Source organism: Equus caballus, chromosome 2, assembly GCF_041296265.1.
Source record: "Equus caballus isolate H_3958 breed thoroughbred chromosome 2, TB-T2T, whole genome shotgun sequence".
NCBI lineage: Eukaryota > Metazoa > Chordata > Mammalia > Perissodactyla > Equidae > Equus > Equus caballus.
Window position 1 is genome coordinate 52356986 of NC_091685.1, and position 19287 is coordinate 52376272.

General features: G+C 40.6%; 1 protein-coding gene across 1 annotated transcript in view; it reads right to left on the reverse strand.

Moving 5' to 3' along the window:
• LOC100053822 (rho GTPase-activating protein 20-like) overlaps nucleotides 1–19287 on the reverse strand; it is an 86827-nt gene that overhangs the window by 17425 nt on the left and 50115 nt on the right. The window contains exons 7-12 of the mRNA XM_070261162.1: nucleotides 13311–13460; nucleotides 12288–12329; nucleotides 11567–11651; nucleotides 7512–7589; nucleotides 5192–5258; nucleotides 2606–2761 (exon numbers count right to left, since the gene is read on the reverse strand). Of these exons, the coding sequence (XP_070117263.1) occupies nucleotides 2606–2761; nucleotides 5192–5258; nucleotides 7512–7589; nucleotides 11567–11651; nucleotides 12288–12329; nucleotides 13311–13460 (578 nt within the window). The remainder of the gene's footprint in view (nucleotides 1–2605; nucleotides 2762–5191; nucleotides 5259–7511; nucleotides 7590–11566; nucleotides 11652–12287; nucleotides 12330–13310; nucleotides 13461–19287) is intronic.

A 19287-nucleotide genomic window follows, 5' to 3' on the forward strand; every position in this document is an offset into this window, starting at 1 on the left:
GAAATTGGCCAACTGCATCCTTGTGGTGTTAATGTGCTCTTCTTCCCCTCATCCTGCAAACCTAGAGGCTTGCTCAGACTCGGGGTCACTTCTTCCAGGGGAAATGCTTCCTAGGCAGTGCTCTCTCCTGCCTGTTGCATGAGACACTTCACTTGTACTTGTCCGTGTTTTCTGATGTTTAGTATGAACAGTGGATTCAGGTGACAGATCACATTTCGAAAGCTAACCAGGTTTGGTTTTCAAATCAAGCAGAGTTTGGCAATCATCTACTTTCATAGTAAGTCTCCTCCCACTCTTAGATTCCCTGTTTGCTTTCTGAACGCCCAACCATGGTCAACTTTCTTTCAGCAAAAGGATCTGCCTTTCAAGACACAACCTGCCTGAGCCCACTTCTCAGCCCACCTCTGGCCTCTGCTCTGGGGGCCACAACGTTCAGGCAGCTCCATGATGACTATCAGCAGTCAGGGTCCTTGGGAAGTAGTCATTAAATGCTGGCTATGTGGTAAGATTCCAGGTGGCTGTGTTTCTTCGGACACCCCACAAAGCTACCCAGAGATGATTTTTAACAACCCAACAGCCCCTGTCAAAAGAATGCTTTTCAAAGGAAAGGTGATCAGCAAGGAAAAACTGAGTTCCAAGTTTCTACTGCTCAGCTATGAATGTTTACCTAAGAAGGTACCTTAACATTTGTTTAAATCACATGTTTATACCAAATACTAAAAATGTCAACAGAGGAGCCAAGTTGTAGAAGGATAAACAGTGAAGCAACATTTCACCAAGTAGCCTTCAACGTCCAACCACTCGGCCTTCCTGGGAAGGAGTGAGTGCATCTCCATGTCCACTCACGTGGATGCAGTGCTCCTGGGGCTGGACCAGAGAGAGCAGGATCCAAGAAACAGAAGGCTCCTGGTTCTGCCGCTTAGTCGGATAAGTTTACTGAAAACTCTTTGAGCTTTGGTTTGGTCAACTTTAACGTAAATGATGCTACCTACACCTCTTTGGACTAAATACTAGAAGGTCCCACTCAGCATGAGGCATGGCTCATAGCAGCCTTGATAAATCTCATCTCCCTCACTCAGAGGGCCTAAGGAGGCCTAGACATCTGTCTCCTCCCCCCAAAGCAGACCCCACCCCCATTCTCCGTTTGATTTCACTGCCTCCAGAAGGTAGCCGTCATGAAGGAATGCCACCACTCCCCTAACTAAGGCTTCTTCCTGCCTGGCATTTGATACCCCTACCATTTTAAAAAGAGAGAAGCAAGCCAATACATTTTTAACTCCAGGAGAAGATTTCTATATGTCTGCATGTACAAATGTTTGTCTCAGATACACGTTAAAATATAGGTTGAGTTGTTGTATGCAACCTGGTTTTCCTACTCTTAACCTGATTTTATTATTTCTAAAACTATCCAAATGTATTCCATTATTCAGCTTAAACAAGAATGCTCTGAAGAAGAGTGCTCTATCCCTTGATACAAAGCTACACATTCAGCTACTCTATGAGCATAGACAGAAAGTATAGACAGTGAGCTAACATCTGTTGCCAATCTCCTTTCTGCTTGAGGAAGAGTGGCCCTGAGCTGACATCTGTGCCTATCTTCCTATATTTTGTATGTGGGTCACCTCCACTGCTTGGCTTGATGAGTGGTGTAGGTCAGCACCTGGGATCCAAACCCACAAACCCTGGGCCACCGAAGTGGAGCGCACTGAACTTAACCACTACACCACCGGGCTGGCCCCCAAAACCTAGCTAGTTTTAAACAGTCCTGGCAAGATTTAGGTTAGTGTTTCCTCATGCTCCAATTAGGGTGTGTGTATTAAAAAATAAATTTTTTGAAAATTTATCCTTCTAGAATAACAATCATAATAAAAATACTTTGAAGTAGAAATTCTATTCTGGCTCAAATACTTCCCAAATAAATAAAATGTCTTCTTCAGAGAAAGAAATATCAATGGGAGAATATTGGAGTGGTAGGGGAAAAAATGACAAGAAGGAAGATAAAAAAGCCCTGACCGTAAACATTCAGTCTAGTTTTGGTCTCGCCCTGGGTCTGAAGCAGACGTGGAAAGCGAGCTTGCTGTGGGAACAGACTTGAGAGTCCAGTTCTCTCTGGCATCCCAAGGCCACTTCAGCCCAAGCCCAGAAGAGAGTCCAGTTCAATTCCATAACTCTTCACTCCACTGGAGTTTTTGATTCCAGGTGTGTCTAAGACATGTGGTCATTTGGTCCCCTCCCGTGACAGACCGAGATACTGGACAAATCCCTGAGATCGGGAAGGCACGTTCTCGGGTTGTAGAAGCACATGCTCTGAGAAGACACATGGATGTGCAGACACAGAACTATATGGCAACAGTGCTCTGGGGATACAGAGAAGGGAGCAACTGTCTACCTAGAAGAATTAAAAAAGAAAAAAAAACCTTCCTAGAATTGAGCTGGGTCTTGATTTCAGACCTTTGGAGTTTCTCTAAGCTTGATTCTGGGTGGGTACTGGGTTCCTGTCCACAAGGGCCCTCCACCCACACATGGAAAATCAGCTCTGTGTCACGCGTTTGGGAAGTGGAGACATGAGCCAAGAGAAGGCGCTTGCCGGAGGGGAGGGGCTCACCTTTCCTCTGCTGGTTCCTGGCTGGGTGCCTTGCCTTCAGGATGAATTGGCCTTGCGTGTCTGGGGACTCCTGGAAGGTGGAGCCCTCTGGTCCCTGTGGCAGGAGCCCAGTGGCTGGACGATGGCTCATTTTAATTATGTAGGGATGCTCATGTCCTGTACAGAGAAAAACCTAACTATGCATCAGGATTATGGTGATGGATTAGGATCAAACCTCCTTACTGTGAGCGTGTGGGCCACACCAGTGTGTGCTGCCATTCTCCTGCAGCTTCTGGATGAAGAAGGCTGTGCTCCCGACCGAGTGCCACGTGCACCCTCACGGGTGACACCTTGCAAAAAGCAGGTGCCCAAGCAAAAGAGTTTAAAAAGGAAAGAGAAAAAGATTTTTAACCACGTTGCTTTCTTTGGAATGCATAGATCCGTAAGTGCATTGCACAATGTTGACTTTTGCTGTGTTTCCCTCCGAGAATATTTAATGCCTTCTAGTTTCTGCCTTGACACTAACTAGATCTATACATCTGAGGCAAATTACTTGACCTCTCTGAGCCTGACATTCATCCTTTTAAATGCTTACCCTCACACAGACTTATAAGGATCAAGGAAAATATATTAATAAACATTGGTGGTCAATGGTTTTTAAAGAATTAGACCATATATGTTCAGAATTGCTGTGATCACTGTTGTCTCACTTGTAATGTCATTTTAACACAGATTTTTTGTTTCCTTTTGTCAGTTCTAAAGACAAGGGCTCCTCAAGAGCAGCAGGGCTCTGTGCCTTCAGCTGCCCTCCCACGGCTGCCCACCCTCCCAGGGCCCTGCCAGGCAGCCATCAGAGGGAAGGCTGCACGGTGTTGGAAACCCAGAAGCAAAGTGCAAAACAGTGTTTACAGAGTGGAAAACTGCCCCCAACATCACCGGGAGTTGCCTGCCATGTGATTTGTTTTGCTCTTCCATGCTTTAAATTGCTTCCTCTCCATAGAGTTCTCTGTGGAGAATTGCACTTTTCCCCAACAGTGTGGTGTGGATTTCATTCTTGAAGAATACAGGCATGCCTAGTTTTATTGTGCTTCCCTTAATTGCATTTCACAGATACTGTGCTTTTTACAAATTGAGAACTTCCGGCAACCCTATGTCAAGCAAATCGATCAGCACCATGTTTCCAACGGTGTTTGCTCGCTTTATGTCGCTGTGTCATATTTTGATAGTTCTTGCAATATTCCAGTCTTTTTCATGATTATTATAGTTGTTATGGTGATCTGTGATCAGTGTCTTTGATGGTACTATTGTAATTGTTTTGGGGCACTATGAACACTGCCCATCTAAGATGGAGACCTTAATGGATAAATGTGTGTGTGTTCTGACCTCTCCACTGACCTGACATTCCCCTCTCTCTCCATATCCTCAGGCCTCCCTGTTCCCTGAGACATGACAATATGGAAATTAGGCCAGCTAGTAACCCTACAATGGCCTCTAAGTGTTCAATGAGAGGAAGAGTCACACACCTCTCACCTTAAATGAAAAGTGAGAAATGATTAAGCTTCCTGAGGAAGCCATGTCGAAAGCTGAGGCGGCTGAGAGCTAGTCCTCTGGCACCAGAGAGTTAGCCAAGTCATGAACGCAAAAGAAAAGTTCTTGAAGGAAATTCAAAGTGCTCCTGCAGTGAACACATGAATGAGAAGAAAGCAAAACAGCCTTATTGCCGACAGGGAGACAGTGTTAGTGGTCTGGATAGAAGATCAAACCAGCCACAACACTCCCTTCAGCCCAAGCTCGTCCAGAGCAAGGTCCTCACTCTCTTCAATTCCGTGAAGGCTGAGAAGACCTCCTGCCAGGTCTGCGACAGAGCCTGTCCCTTCCCTTGTCTTAGTCCCTCTATTTTCCACACTGAACAAATTTGCTGATCCAAGAATTATTATTATTCTTTTAGCTCACTTGCTCTAATAACGATTTTAGGAGAGGTGTAATCGATTTATCAATAACCTCAAGAACAATGCTAGAAAACTCAGCCTGAGAAACAGCAAAGTACCGGTGGTTTAGTCAGTGAAGATGTGAGGAGTTAACTACGATTATCTCATCTTCCTTATGATGCTGAGAAAAGTTTCGGACACAGAGCAAGTATTAAATAAATATTTGTACTTGGATTCAGAGGTATGGCTGGATTTTTTAAGATTCTCACAAAATAGAGGCTACTTAGTAGTTAGGAAATGGAACAGAGGAATTCAAGACTGGAATATAAAAAAATAAATAGATGGGAAAAGAAATTCCGATCCAGGTTGCCATCATACCTGAGGAAGTAAGTATGTATAAGTTTTTCAAGACAGCTCTGCTTGTCAAGTAAAAAAGTAAAGAAGAAAAACTCACATTTCCCACAAACTAGACCATAAGCCGTGGAATGAAGAGATGTTATCAGTGCCTGGGATAGAGTAAGTGCTTAGTAATTATTTAATAAATGTAGGAAGGAATATTGCATAAGATTTTCACTTTTAAGGGTCTTGGAGCTTGAGACTGAGCAACCGTTCCTTGGAGACTTCAGAGTTGCAGTTTTCTACCCAATCAGCCCCCTCTGAGATGTTCCCAGACACTTACCAGTGAGTGGGCATGGGGCCTCTTTCTTGCCGGAACTGACCCACAGCTGGTAATCTTTCTCAGAGCCCTTGGAAACAAAAAGAACTATGTGTCACACTAAATCTTTCACAGCAGGTACCAGTTCCTTAGCATTTCTGCTTCCAAAAAGAAAAAATTGGGGCCAGTATAAATGCTATTTGGTCAATGGGGGTGGCTACAGTTTTTTGGAGTCAATGGTGCCGATTTCAGTAACCCCTTATCCCTCTCACAGCCTCCAATAGACCCTCCCTGATTCTTGTCCCCGTTCATGAAGGCCAAGGATCTATGGAACCACAATGCAGTCAGCCCCTCAATTTGGGCATGGCCGATAGCAAAAGAAATCACAGTTATGCCCCCTTTATTAAGGAGGAAAAGTCTAATCTTGAGAGTCCTGCCTTCTGCTATCTCCAGACTCCTTGGAGAATGCTGGCTTTTGCCTTCAAATGTCCCTGCCCAGACAAGCATGCTGTCCAGAGAGCCACACACCCTGCCATGACTGTTCCATGAAAGTAAAGCTTGAAAGGCCTCGATGGCTCAGCAACCCTGAGCTAAAGGAGGCGAAAGCCCAGGAGGCCTTGAGGAGATGGCCCAGTGAAGTCAGCGCACTGACTCTGGTGCAGACACGGGAAAGAAGCCACAAGAACTGTAACCAAGAGAACAAGTCAGATGCAGAGCACAGCCACTCCCAGCAGAATCATTGCCAGTAACGCTGTAAAGCCTACTCGGAACGAACAAGTCAAAATTATAAAGACAGCTGAATTATTTTAAAGAGTTCTCCAAGAGAGGATAAAGCAAAAAATGTTTGAAACGGAATTGTTGGTGATTGATAGGTACCGTGCTTGCCCTTGACTCCCGATTAAAAATCAGTCTAGCCCTTCTGAAGGAGAGTCCCAGCTATGGCAGCCATCACACACACATACACAGGCACACACACGTGCCTGCACAGCTAAATCTGCTCAAAATTGTGTTGCAAATAGGAAATGAGAGCTAATAAAAACCTTTTCTTTTAAGGTAGGGATTGGAAACACTGTGTTGTAATCTCTTCAATCAGGCATACATATATAGCCAAATAAGCCCAACTCTTCATTAAAATAGAAATTTTTTTGTCTAGTGAGATTGATCACTTTACGCTAAGGAAAATTAAAATCATGAAATAAAATGAGCTATATCATTAATCAATCTCCCTAACCTCATCCCTCAAAACACTCACTCTCTTCCAAGGTTTAATTGTTATTCAGAGTGTACACATCTTCTAGGTTAGAAATCAATGCAGAAGTGTGCTTTACTCATGCATATAAATTCCAATTCATTTAAAATGTATTATTATTAATTCTGCTTGTACAGAAATCATTGGCTCCTTATGGAAAATTCTGGTTGCCCTTAGCTTTTAAGAGGCTTTATTATACCATTGGGTTAGGCAAATTTTAAATACAAGTCTTGTAATTACGCCCTGTCACTGTAGCAGGGCATTTTTACATTTCCAGAGAATTTTATTTGAGGAGCCGTGCTTTACAAGTGCTTCCTTGTTTTCTGTCCATCTGCATGTCACTCTCCCTCTCTTTTCCCTGACACAACCTCGTCCTCAAACATATGTATCTCTCACCAAAAAGAATTTCAACAGCTCACACCAGCTCCATCAAAGTATCAAAGAGCAGACACTTAAAAGCAGAACAGGATGAAAGTGATGTGGACACAAACGCCCCCGGATTCGTGGTCTCATTCAGAACTTGTCTCCTCCTTTACCAATTCACAAAGGGCATTAGCCAACTCATCCTCAGGGTCTGCATCAATGGGGTGGAGCCTGTAGCCAGGTGGTCTTTATATCAAAGTTCACAAGAAAACATCTTATTTAGGGTTCATCATACTGAGATTGAGTCCTTGAATGACAACCAGGGCAAATGGCGATGGGAGGGGAGGAATCAGGAAAGAATATACAGAAGGAACAGTCCAGTGGAGGAGGAAATATTTAGAATCTTATGTGATTGTCCATGTATAAAATACATACAATAAAAATGCATGTTGCCATTAGCACTCTAAAATTATAGCCCAATTTCATTATGCTATTACTTTCCATTTGCACAAAATTTAAAATGGGAATACAAGAATAGCAACCATATATAGGTTAATAATATAGCTTTGCTGCCTTCAATTTCCAAATTTGAAGGGGGACAAAATATGACTTTGAAATCCATAATAATCAGTTGTCATGATGGGTGGTGCATTATGCAAACACACACACACACACACAAATCTCAAAAATTAAAGTTGGTTTTGAAGTAAAAATAGTTTGCAGGTAACTTACAGTTATTCCAAGCATTGGTAGTGACATGTTGATAATGTTATTCACTGTATCCGAATTGGTCACTGTTACAGTTACAGACTGTAAAAAATAAATGTGAAAAATTGCTATAATTTAAATTTGAAAAATTTAAATAATTTTTCTCAAATTACTATCCGTTTTCTAAAGGCAAGCTCATTTTCAGGTAGTGACACAGCACAGCACATGCAGAGCACGAACCCCTAAATACCATTTACTTTCATTCCTTTGTATAACATGAGGCTAGTAGGAAGCATTTCAGTAAATCAAACATTTCTCTGAAAGGATTTGTGGCACAAAAAACATAACAGCTTAAGCAAGAAGGAGAAAGACTGAGAATTCCGGGCAGGCCCGTGGGCTGGTCCTCAGCACCTTGAGGCTATTTCTGTAATGGAGGGGGGGTGGTTTAAAAAGGAGGAGCTGAACCCTTTCTCTTCCTGAGTTGTGCTTTTGTAATATGGTTTTATTTCTTTGCAATTACATACTTGGTATTGGTAAAATCAGAAGAACTGGCTATAAAAGGCATTTTTAAAAGCTATTCTTTAGTGAGTACTTTCTTTGTGTCTGGCATGATGGTCACTAAGTTTTCATTGTCAAGATATGTTGAGAAAATTAAATGAAACCAATGAGTCCAGGAAATTAGACTGAAAATTTGAGAAACTCAAGTTCCATTCCAAACTCTGCCAGTGACTAGGGTATTCACAATAGCTCCCTGCCACACCTCACAGTGAGAAACTGCTCCATTAAAATAGGAAGACAGTTTACAGAAAAGTACCCGAAAGCAATTAATAGGATTCTGAGATATCTATTGAACTCTGAATTCCAAAAGACATTTTCAAAGAAGACAAACGGTAACCAAGAACACTGACTGCGCACATAGTTTTGGAGTATTATCAGGCAGGAAGGCCCCTGTCCTAAATCAACGGTGCTTAAAGAAGACAGACAGCATAAGGGGACACTCAGAGGCTTGAAGATGACATTAAAAACAAAGGGAATCCTTTCGTAATTCATTCCTTGTCCTTTCATTGTATTTTTCTTCGTATGAATTCAATTGCTTGATATGACAGATGGCCCTGAAACTTGCTTATAATGGGACTTCTATCAATGAAAGCATTCATTGATTTCCAACTACTTGTAGCCCTAAGGATTATGAGAAAGTGCTTCAGAACCCAGTGGTAGAGCTCCGAGGGCCCAGACGCAGGCATGCTGGGAGCTTCCTGTGCTGACGTGTCTGGGGGCATTCAAACATGGGGTTTCCCTCGGGACCTAACCAGAAGTAAGGGTGCTGCTGTTTTTAAGATGTCTGAAGTCCCTTCAATACAATCAAAAACTCTCCCATGAAAGATTTTTTAAAGTAAAAGAATCTCTTTTCAAATGCTAATCATCACTCCCTAATTTATCTGGTCTGTAAGATAACGGTTTTTCCTGGCATAAGGAACATATTATGTTCAAAATAGTCATTCCAAGGATGTGTGTATTTCTTCCTGCATGTTGTCTGTTCTCCAAAACAGATAAATTCCAGTAGACCGAGCTCTTTGCAAACAAACGCCTTAAAAAAATTAACTATTTCATCAAATAATTTGAAAAAAATGGAAATGTGATTTTTTTCATAAGAACTAAAGCGTTACTTGATATATGAAGAACCAGGAAAATGTGATCAATTCTCAAGAGTTGAGGACAACCCTGAGATGATCTAAACGTTGAAATTATTAGCCAAAGACAGCTATTACAATTATGCTCAATTATAGAAATGAAAATATGGTCATAATAAACAAAAATATAGGAATCTCAGCATAGAAATTAAAAATATTGAAAAATAGAAATTTTTTATCTGAAATCTGAAAAAAAAATTGAAACTACACGGGCTAAATTGCATAATGAAGATGACAAATGGAAGAGGAAATGATTTTGAAAGTAGATGATACAAATTATCCAATGTGAAGAGTAGAGGGGAAAAAAGAAGATTGAAAAAAATAACAGAACCTGAGGGGCCTGTGGACAACATCAAAGTGTCTGATATACGTGTAACTAGAATCTCAGAAAGAAGAGAAAAAACGGGGAAGAAAAAAAATGAGGAAATAATGACCAAAATTTCCCAAACTTTAGACATAATTTACATTCATAAAGACATAAATTTAAAAACTCAAGAAGTTTAGAAAATGCCAAACAGGATTTTGTTTGGCAAAAAAACATATTCAAGGAAAACCATGATCTGATACTTACCCACACTGCTAAAAACCAAAAATCAGAAAAAATCTTGAAAGCAGCTGAAGAAAAATGACAGATCATATGCAGATGATTAATGTTTGAATGATCACAGACAACTCATCAGAAGCATAAAGACCAAAAGACAGCGGAACATCTTTAAAGCGCCGAAAGAAAAAAAATTGCAGGCAAAATTCTACATCCAGCAAACACATCTTTCAAGAGTGAAGGTGAAATAAAGACATTTTCAGATAAAAGAAACTAAGAAAATCTGTTGGCACCAGATCTGCATAACAAGAAATGCTAAGGAAAGTTTCTCCATGGTGAAATGAAATAGAATTAGAGGGAAATTTGGATCTTCGGGAATGAATGAAGAACATTAGAAATGTTTGTTTTGTGTAACGTTTATGCAATTAAAGTTCATTTTCAAAAATTTAAAGGTGATTTTCCATGAAAAATTCTGACTGTAACCCCTGCCCTAAGTGAAATGAGAGCAGGCTGTGTGCTTTCCTAGGGAACACTCCAGTCTTATCTCCTCAAACAGAGCATCTCTTGGATACTCAGAAACAGATCAGAATATTTGCACGGCTTTCCTACTGGCCAGGAAATAACTGTCTTAAACTGCCTCTTTTTCCACCTTCACATACTATCGTGTGTGATCGAGAGCTCCCGTAACAGATAACAGAACAAAGTGATATGAAAAACACCCAGAATATTTGCTCCTCAGGGTCAATGTCTTGGCTCCTGCACTACAGTTTCAGAGATCAAATTCTATAGAAACAACTGAGGTGAATGGTTTTTTTCCCCAGTGGCATCAACAAAATAAGGTAGAAATATACTGATCACTTAAAAGTCTCAACCTTTTCAGTTCAATTAGTGCTGACATTCCTCAGAATGAAAGACTTTTCAAAACTTCTCTGCATTTTTAATACCTGACCCTCCAGTAGATTCTCTCCTAGAAGAGGGACATTACTGAGGCCAGCCGGCAAAATGGGAACATGAATGGTAGCTTCAAGTATTATACCAATGTTCAATGTACTAAAGGCGCTAACTGTATGCTGTTATAGAAGGGAATACCCTTATGCTTAGGACATACCCAAGTGTTTAAGGATAAAGGACCACGACGTATGTGTGACCCTCAAAAATAGGTATCTTCATACACAATATGGAGAAGGAGAGAGAGACAACAAAATAAATGATAAAGCAAATGGAGTAAAATGTTAACCAAATAGGTGAATCTAGCTAAAGGGTATATGGGTGTTCTTTATACCTTTTGTATTTTTGCAACTTTTCTGTAACTTTACAATTATTCTAAATAAAACATCCTAGGAAGAAAAAAACTGTGGAAACAACCCAGGCCACTCTGCATGTAGCAACAATTGGAAAAAATGTTTCATTCTAATAGGAAATACCTGGTTGTGAAAATCACTTTATTACAACAAGCCACTATAATTACCATTAGCATGATCCAGAGAAACATTAGGAATATTTACCATGCAATATTCTTTTCATGCTTAAGCACTGAAGCCATCATAGATTCCTCTTGCTTCATATCACCTGGGATTCACGTTTTATGTCACAGTATGGATACAGGAAAATACAGTTTTCCACTTGGTACCTTCTAAATTCTCTCTTTCTCTTCCCCCTCTTCCTTTCTCCCTCCCTCCCCCTCATCTCCCCTTCCTGTTTTTCTTTCCTTCTCTCTCCCTTTCTCTCTCTCTCTCTCTCTGTTTCTACCTCCATCTCTCTCTGTCTATGTCTATGCCTTTCTCTTTCATTCTGCCCAAATAAAGAACTTGGAATTTAATTTAATTTTTGCTCTTAAAAATACTCACACAGACACAGTTCTTAATGTCCTCAGTGACGATTTTGAGGGGAATGCTCTCTGGCTGGTCCTTCTCTTTGGCTAGATTGATGCACCTAATCACATTCAATAATAACCCAAAATAGAGTAGGATGGATTAGCTATTAGCTTCTTTTCAAATAATCTATACTGCTAATATTTTCAGTCTACTTGGTTATTTTTGAAAGCATATAAATAGACTCGGCAAAACCAAATTATGAGTTGGAAGAATATGCAAAAATACTTCATGAAAGTAAGACATGACCCAGAAAATAACGGGTTGCCCCTGTCATGTGAGATTTGGCAGTAGATCCAGTCCTCAGAGCTTTCCTGCCTGGTTGGAGAGCCCAGCACCTTCCTGGGTTCAAGGGTAGGAAGTAGCAGCTGCTTTGAGAATCACTCAGTAGAGTAACCTGCACTTAGGGAAATTGAGCGTGTGTTTTGAGAGTAACATTGGACCCAATCATTAGGTTGGAGAGAAGGGGAAGATGAGAGTGACAAGCAGAACTTCCTCAAAAATAAGCAAAACATGCATGTAAGTGAGAGGACATTTTTGCAGTAGCAGCCGGGTAAATCTAAACAAGGAGTTATTTGAGGATGCTCGCACAGCTTCTACTAGAGAGAAGGAGAATAGTTTGAGGGTGCTGCCATGAAGAGATCTGCAATCTTTTATTGTGGATCAAAGATTTAGAATATGTATACTGAAAAAATACCTTTGAAGGGAAGAGTGCCATTTTTCCTTTAGTTCTGAAGAACTGCAATTTAAAAAAAGGGAGAAAAAATTAACTACATAAAATACTTATACTAAGATATTAGAACTGCCATTGCAGATGAAAATAGCAGCAGCCGTTTATCACTGACGAGGATGTGCGTGTCAGTTGTGCTCTCCTCATCGTTGGGCATTTGATGGGCCCTGCTGTTTTCCAAGCAGTGTTACAGCAATGGGAAATAGATCGTAAAGTGGGAGAGCAGTTGGTGAGGAATCTAAACACATAATTGCAACTATTTGAGGCAAGCTATGTGATCACGGGCAAATCAATTAACCACTCTGAGTTTCAGTTTCCAGAACAGGAAAAGGGTTAATTATACCTCAGAGCGTTCCTGCAGCTGGCAGTGCTATTCAAATATAAAAAAGAACACCTGTGAACCCAGAAGTGTAGACTCAGGATGTCCAGGGTCGGGGGACCACATTCCCCATCCTCGTGCCAGTCTTAGAACATGTCTCGGAACACTAACTTGTACTCTGGGACCATACCTTTGTCTTGAATTGTCACCTCTCTATAGACACCAAATAAGACAATATGTACACAGCAATTCAGGCAACCCAGTATTTGATGACATGATTAATTTTATTTGTATAATTAAATACTATTTTTAAGGGAATGAATTTGAGAGTATAAAAGCAATTTTTCAAACTGACTTGGACTATTTAATAGTACTTGCTCACGGAAGATATTCCAGTGATTTAAAAACACAGCTACTCACTGGGGATTAGGGGCAGGATGTTGAGAGGGGCCTTAAACCTTACTCCATGTACCCTGAACATCCACCTCCCCAAGTAGCTCCTAGAGCCCATTTGAAAAAGCACTCATCCAAAAAGGAAAGGAAATTACTCCAATAGTTCCCATTGTTCATGATCAATTTGCACATAAAAACCTTTTGGGGGAAAGTACATACAAGTGTCATTATGAGAGGTCAGAAAAGGAGTCATTGAATACAAAAGCTGTAGGTCTTACCTGAAGGTGGCCACAAAGTTCACTGTGGGCCAGCCCAAGACAAAGGACCTCTTGGCAGAGGTGTCCACTTCTCCAAATTTGTCCAAACAGTTGGCAATCCATATGGTGTTCAGGGGTACTTTATTTTTTATTTTAAAGTTTTTTTTGTAACTAGAAAGATAACCAAACAAGACCTCTGTTAATTTGTTTCTTAAATGTTATGGGAACAGCTGTGCTCATGGTAAGATGCCAATTCTCACTGCCTCAGGGTGCAACGTGCCTCCTTTAGCTCTGTGACCCTCTGTGCTCCGCACAGTCAGGGGTTGGATGGGTCTTTACAAAGTGTGTGCTGAGTGACGCCTGGCCCAGGAAGGCCCTGAAAACACAATGGCAGCAAATAGCCATTTTTCTGCATGTTGAGGATTGAGTATGGACCATACTCTACATTTTAGAGCTTTTTTAGAGAACCATTAATTCATTTATTATTCATTTATTATTGTTATATTTGTTATTATAGTCACATATATCATTTTATTTACTTAATGATTTATTATTACTATAATTAATTTATTATTTGTTCATGTCTTGCTTACTTTAAAAAGCCTTTGAGTAGCTGAAGAAAGATACATGATACATGATTTATAAAGATAATTATACAACTTTTTTCTTGAGAATCAGACTAAAACAGCAATAAGCTTGGATCAGAGGGATTTAAAATACATTTTCAGCCTTAATTTTTTAAAAGATTTTCTAGCGTTTAAGCATAGGTTATTTTAAATTTCCTTTATTAAGATTTCATTCATATCATTTTCTATCAGGTTCCGGATCAAACTGAAAAACTGTTAGCGCGCGGACTGAGCTCAAAATTCAACCAATTAATCGATTGGTCCCACATCAGTGCCCAGGAGGTCTTACATGTGAGTCATGGAGATATTTCCCATTTATCTCTGAGGAATCGGAAGGTGATCGACTTTGTCAGCAATGAAATGGTTTTCCGACAGTTTCTGCCTAATCTCCTTTGACCTCTGACATGGAAACCACTATATCTCTCAGTTAACTCACAAATTTAACACTCAGGCGAGCCTGAGATTTAGACGGTACAAGTCCTCTGAAGGATGCCTAGGGAACACGGGCACACCACTTCGGAATCGCCTCCTATTCAGAACCACATGTGGAAACGCTAAAGCTAAAATGAGATCCAAGACACCTCAGGTTCAAAAACCCCTAAGACTCTGCTGACTCATGGAACAGTTAAAGCAAAAAGGCTTTGATGGGATTTATGAAATGAAAATAATTCTGCAAGAAGCCTACCTGAAGGATGACCTAGATTCAAACGTTAGGGTACAGTGGATGCAAATACGCCTTGTGACACAGGTGGCTTCTTAGACATTTATTTCACATTTTTACCCTATGTTGATGTATTTGAAGATTTGTGTGAAACGCAATCAATTCTCAGATAAAATAATTGTTCTAGATCGTAGCTCTAAAAGCATTACGAAGCTAAAGATAGCCTACTGCCGATAGGAAAGAGAGACACGTGTCTACTTGTTTTTACAGATTTTAAAAGTTTTGTCATGTAGATATCCATGTGTGGAGACACCTAAGGTACTGTGTGGAAAATTCCAAATATGTGCACCTGAAAGGGTCGTTTCTTTAATTCTCTCCAAAGTTCCATGAAGTCCCAAGATTATCCACTTCCTTGAAACCAAACCACGGAGTTGTCAAAAGCCCAGAGTATGGTTTTCAGTCTCCTATAACATTTATTGAGCTCCCACCACATGCCAAGCACTATTCTACATATTTTACAAACATTACTTCACTTAATCCTCAATCCACTATATCTATTAGCTCCATTTTATAGATGAGGAAACTCACAGAGAGATTAAGAAAATTGCCAAAAGCAAGAGATGGGCTTTGAAGCCAGACAGCCTAAGTCATGAGCCTATGCTCACAACCACTCGGCCGCCATGAGTGCTGACCTGGACAGTTCCATGTAGTGCCCTCCTCATCGTTCCTACCTTCAGCCTCCTTTCTCCCCCCAGAGCCATCAGGCTTTCTGACGGTATTGTTCTCTCATTTGAGAGTGAGAGGATCAATCTCCTGACATTCTATCAACAAAGCTAAATGCTAGCCTGGAAATACTGAAAATGTATTACAGCAAAGGCTTGTACTACAGTGGATTCTCCTGAGATCTCACCGCATTTCTCTGCTCTCAGTGTCTGACTCTTCAGATTATGTCAGCAGAAATGAGAAGGGATGAACCTTATGGAAACTGGCTCAAAGGGAGCAGGAGGAAAAAGGCAGTTTTTATTTCTACGGCATGGGCCCTTGCTATCGGTCTGCTAAGATGATGGTATCCCTCTTGCTTTCTTCTACCTCAACTTGGACACGGGAGCGTGAGCCCCGGTGAACTGTGGAAAGTCACAGATTCTAGGGAGATTCCCCTCATTCTAAGGCACAGGTGTTCCCTTAGATGCTGGGAGTAGGGGTCATGGTATCTTCTGCAAGAATCTTTGTAATGCCACTGATAATAAGCTAATAGTCATCTTCATCTTTTGACCTAAACAAAATTGGATTTCGTTGTTTATATATTCTTTAATAACTAAATATGAGGACAGAGATGTCTGAGGGGGGTGTGAGCTAAGTAAGTACAGTCTCTTCCTTTCTGTACGTTCTCCATGGGCCTCTACGAGTATTAGTATCTTATGAAGTAGATGCTATTTAAAGAAACAAGTCATAATTTCATTTGAAAAATAACTTCTTATTTAGCATTCTAATGAATATCAAAAATGTTAACAAAGTTCCCATCTGACTTTAATTCTTGAGAACCAAAGTTTCTAATGTAGTATGAAAAAAACGAAAAAAATCTCCAAACAATTTCCACTGACTGTTATTAACATCCAGCACAATGGGAGAAATATAATTTCCTCATGAAGAAAGGACATATAAATCCCCTTTATTATTTCGCACAAACTAAAGTTCATTTAGTCTGACTAATATATACGCAGCAGTCAGTCAACTATTTACTCCCTTTGTGTTGGTTTCTGTAGCATCAACCTGGAGAAGAAAGAGTTTCCAACTGAAGCCTCAAGACACACTGAGGAAAAACGGAACCTAAGTCACTCCACCCACTTCCCTGAGTAGAAAAAGCAGGCACTAAACTCAGGTGATTAACTTGAACAGATCGATCCAGGACATAACACAATCCTCCATCTGAGAGCGAGGCATGACAGAAAGGAAATAAGCGGCTTGTTGCGGGTGGCTATTTCATTGAAGTTGTTATTTCTTGGTAGGAAAAAAATAAATAAATTTTCTCATATGAACAGTAATCACGAATGTCCCCAAATGTTTACTATGGAAATGATCTAGTAGCCAGATTTCTAAAAGCTGTGGTAAACTCTTGTACAAGGTGGCAGCATTGAGTACTGCTTGCTTCCTGCTATGGACTGAATTGTGTCCCCAACTCCCACCCCACTCCCCACCCTCCAATTCATACCTTGAAGCCCTAATAGCCAATATGTCAGTTTTGGGAGATAAAGCTTATAGGAGGTAATTAAGGTTAGATGAGGTCATAAGAGTGGGGTCCTAATCCAATAGGATTGGGAGGAAGAGAGAGAGCTCTTTCTCCACAGGCACACACTGAGGAGAGGCATGCGAGCCCATGGGGAGAAGGTGGCCATCTGCAAGCCGGGAGGGGAGCTCTCATGAGGACCCGACCCTGCTGACAGCCTCATCGCAGATTTCCAGTCTCCAGAACCATGACAAATTTCTGTAAATAAATAAATTTCTTTTCTGTGTGGTAAGGAAATGACTAACTCTCATCTGCTTGGTACCTGGTGAGAAATGGAACAGAATGCTCAGGGAACTGAAAAACAAATGAGAAGTCTAGCTATCAAAAAAAAAATCAGAGGTCAAAATAAAGATAAGAAAATATATTTAAGATGAGTGAAATTGCCTCCAGGTGTAGCCTTGGAGATGGTGATGTCATAAAGAGGACAAAGAGAAAAAGACTCTGTCCAGGGCTTGGCATGAGGTCCACTTGAATCACTAATAATAAATAAATGAATCTCTGTAAATACGTTTCTGTGGTTTAAGCCAAGCAGTCGATGATATTTGGTTTTGGTAGCCTGACCAGATGAAGACAGTTACCTTATCAAAAATCTCTGCTCTCTCTATATCAAGGTCTTCTGAAGCAAATCAAATGCCTTACATCACTTACACTTTCCAAAATTCCCAATGGATGTAGAAAGCATATAAAAGTAATCTTGCAGGAACTGAGTCTCATAAACAAGAATATTATTGAATAAATTGATAGAGATTGTGTCACATTATGAAACCCTTGAGCAGACACAGAGAGCTCTCTGAAAAGCAGTATGTGAAAGATGGTGGGCATCTTCTGTGATAATGGACCAACCAAAATAAAAATTCAGCTCTGAAATGGATGCAATTTGCTAGGAGAAAAGAACACTGTATCAATATAAAATGTTTTTAGCAGAGTACTGTAGGTTCTATCAGACCAATTCAGAGGTTAGCAGTATCTGAGACAAGTGGCTTCTGGTAGGAAAACAAAGGTCTCCTACTCTCCTAAATACTGTAATAATTACAAAGGTGAAAAGAAAAGTGAAGGAGAATGTATTCCCCTTAAAAGTTGAATGTGAGTGGTCTGCAAAGTCCTGACAAGCAGGAGATGAGTGTTGTGGTTGCTTGCTTTTGTGTGTCTCAGGTTGAGCACAGAGGAATACAACATGGTGTGACAGGAAGAGCATGGCCTTGGGATGAAGGCAGACCTGCAGTGCAGTCTCTCCCACCATTTTCCTGTGTATGACATCGGGCCAGTTCCTGAGCCTTCCTCAGTCTTTGTCTTCCTATCTGAAGCCTGGAGATGATAACACTACCTGCCTTGGAGGGCTATTGGGGAAACTAAGCAAGCCATCTGTGATGCTCCTCGTGTGGTCCCAAGAATGCATCCAAGAAATTTCAGTTTCCTATACTAACCTTGCTTAAATAAAGAGATTGGTAACTAGTCTACACTTTTTAAAATAATGCCTCATTCCCTCTATCAGGAGCAGAGTGCCTTGAATGGACCTCATGCCAAGCCCTGGACAGAATCTTTTTCTCTCTGTCCTCTTTATGACATCGTCATCTCCAAGCCTACATCTGGAGGCAATTTCACTCAACTTAAATATATTTTATCGTCTTTATTTTGGCCTCTGATTTTTTTTTGATAGCTAGACTTATCATTTGTTTCTCATTTCCATTTCTCACCAGGATGTGAGGTAGCCATTTCCTCACCACAAAGGAAAGGTTGATTTCAAGGATGAGAGAGAAACTAGTTGATTGTGGTGTGTTCTGTGAAATCCAGACAAAAGAGAGAATAGAGGCAGCAGCACCACAGGTTGGGTAAGAGCCTATGTGCTGAAATTAACAGACCTAGTTTCAAACGTGGACTCCACTAATTGCTAAGGTGGTGACCTGGGGAAAGGCAGCAGACCTCCGGGCATCAAGGTCCTCCATAAGATAAGGAAAATGATCCCATCTCACTGGGTAGTTGCAAGGGTCAGACAAGATTCGGTACATAAAATCCTCAGCATAATTCCTGACAGAAAAAACTTCTGATAAATCATGCTTCTTATTATTAACGTCGCTCAGATTAAATATAGCATTTTGCAAAGTCAGTACTTGCGTGTCTTACCTATGACATGGCGTAACTAACTGAGAGCTAGCGGTGAGGGCAGCCAAGAAAAGAGTTTTCATTTTCTCTAGTAATGAAAAAGCTTCTTGATAGTTTGGTGAAATATTCTTTATCTTTTATGGTGTTTCATAATCATGAAAACAAAGATGAAGAAAGTAAACAGATGACCTTGCATCCATCTACCGTTAGACATTAATTGAGCAATTACCATGTTCTAGGCTGGATATTGGTTACATTTGTGTCCAGGGTTGGGAAGAAAGTGCATCCATTTGGTTCTGTCTCCAACATATGTTCCAAATCTGTCTG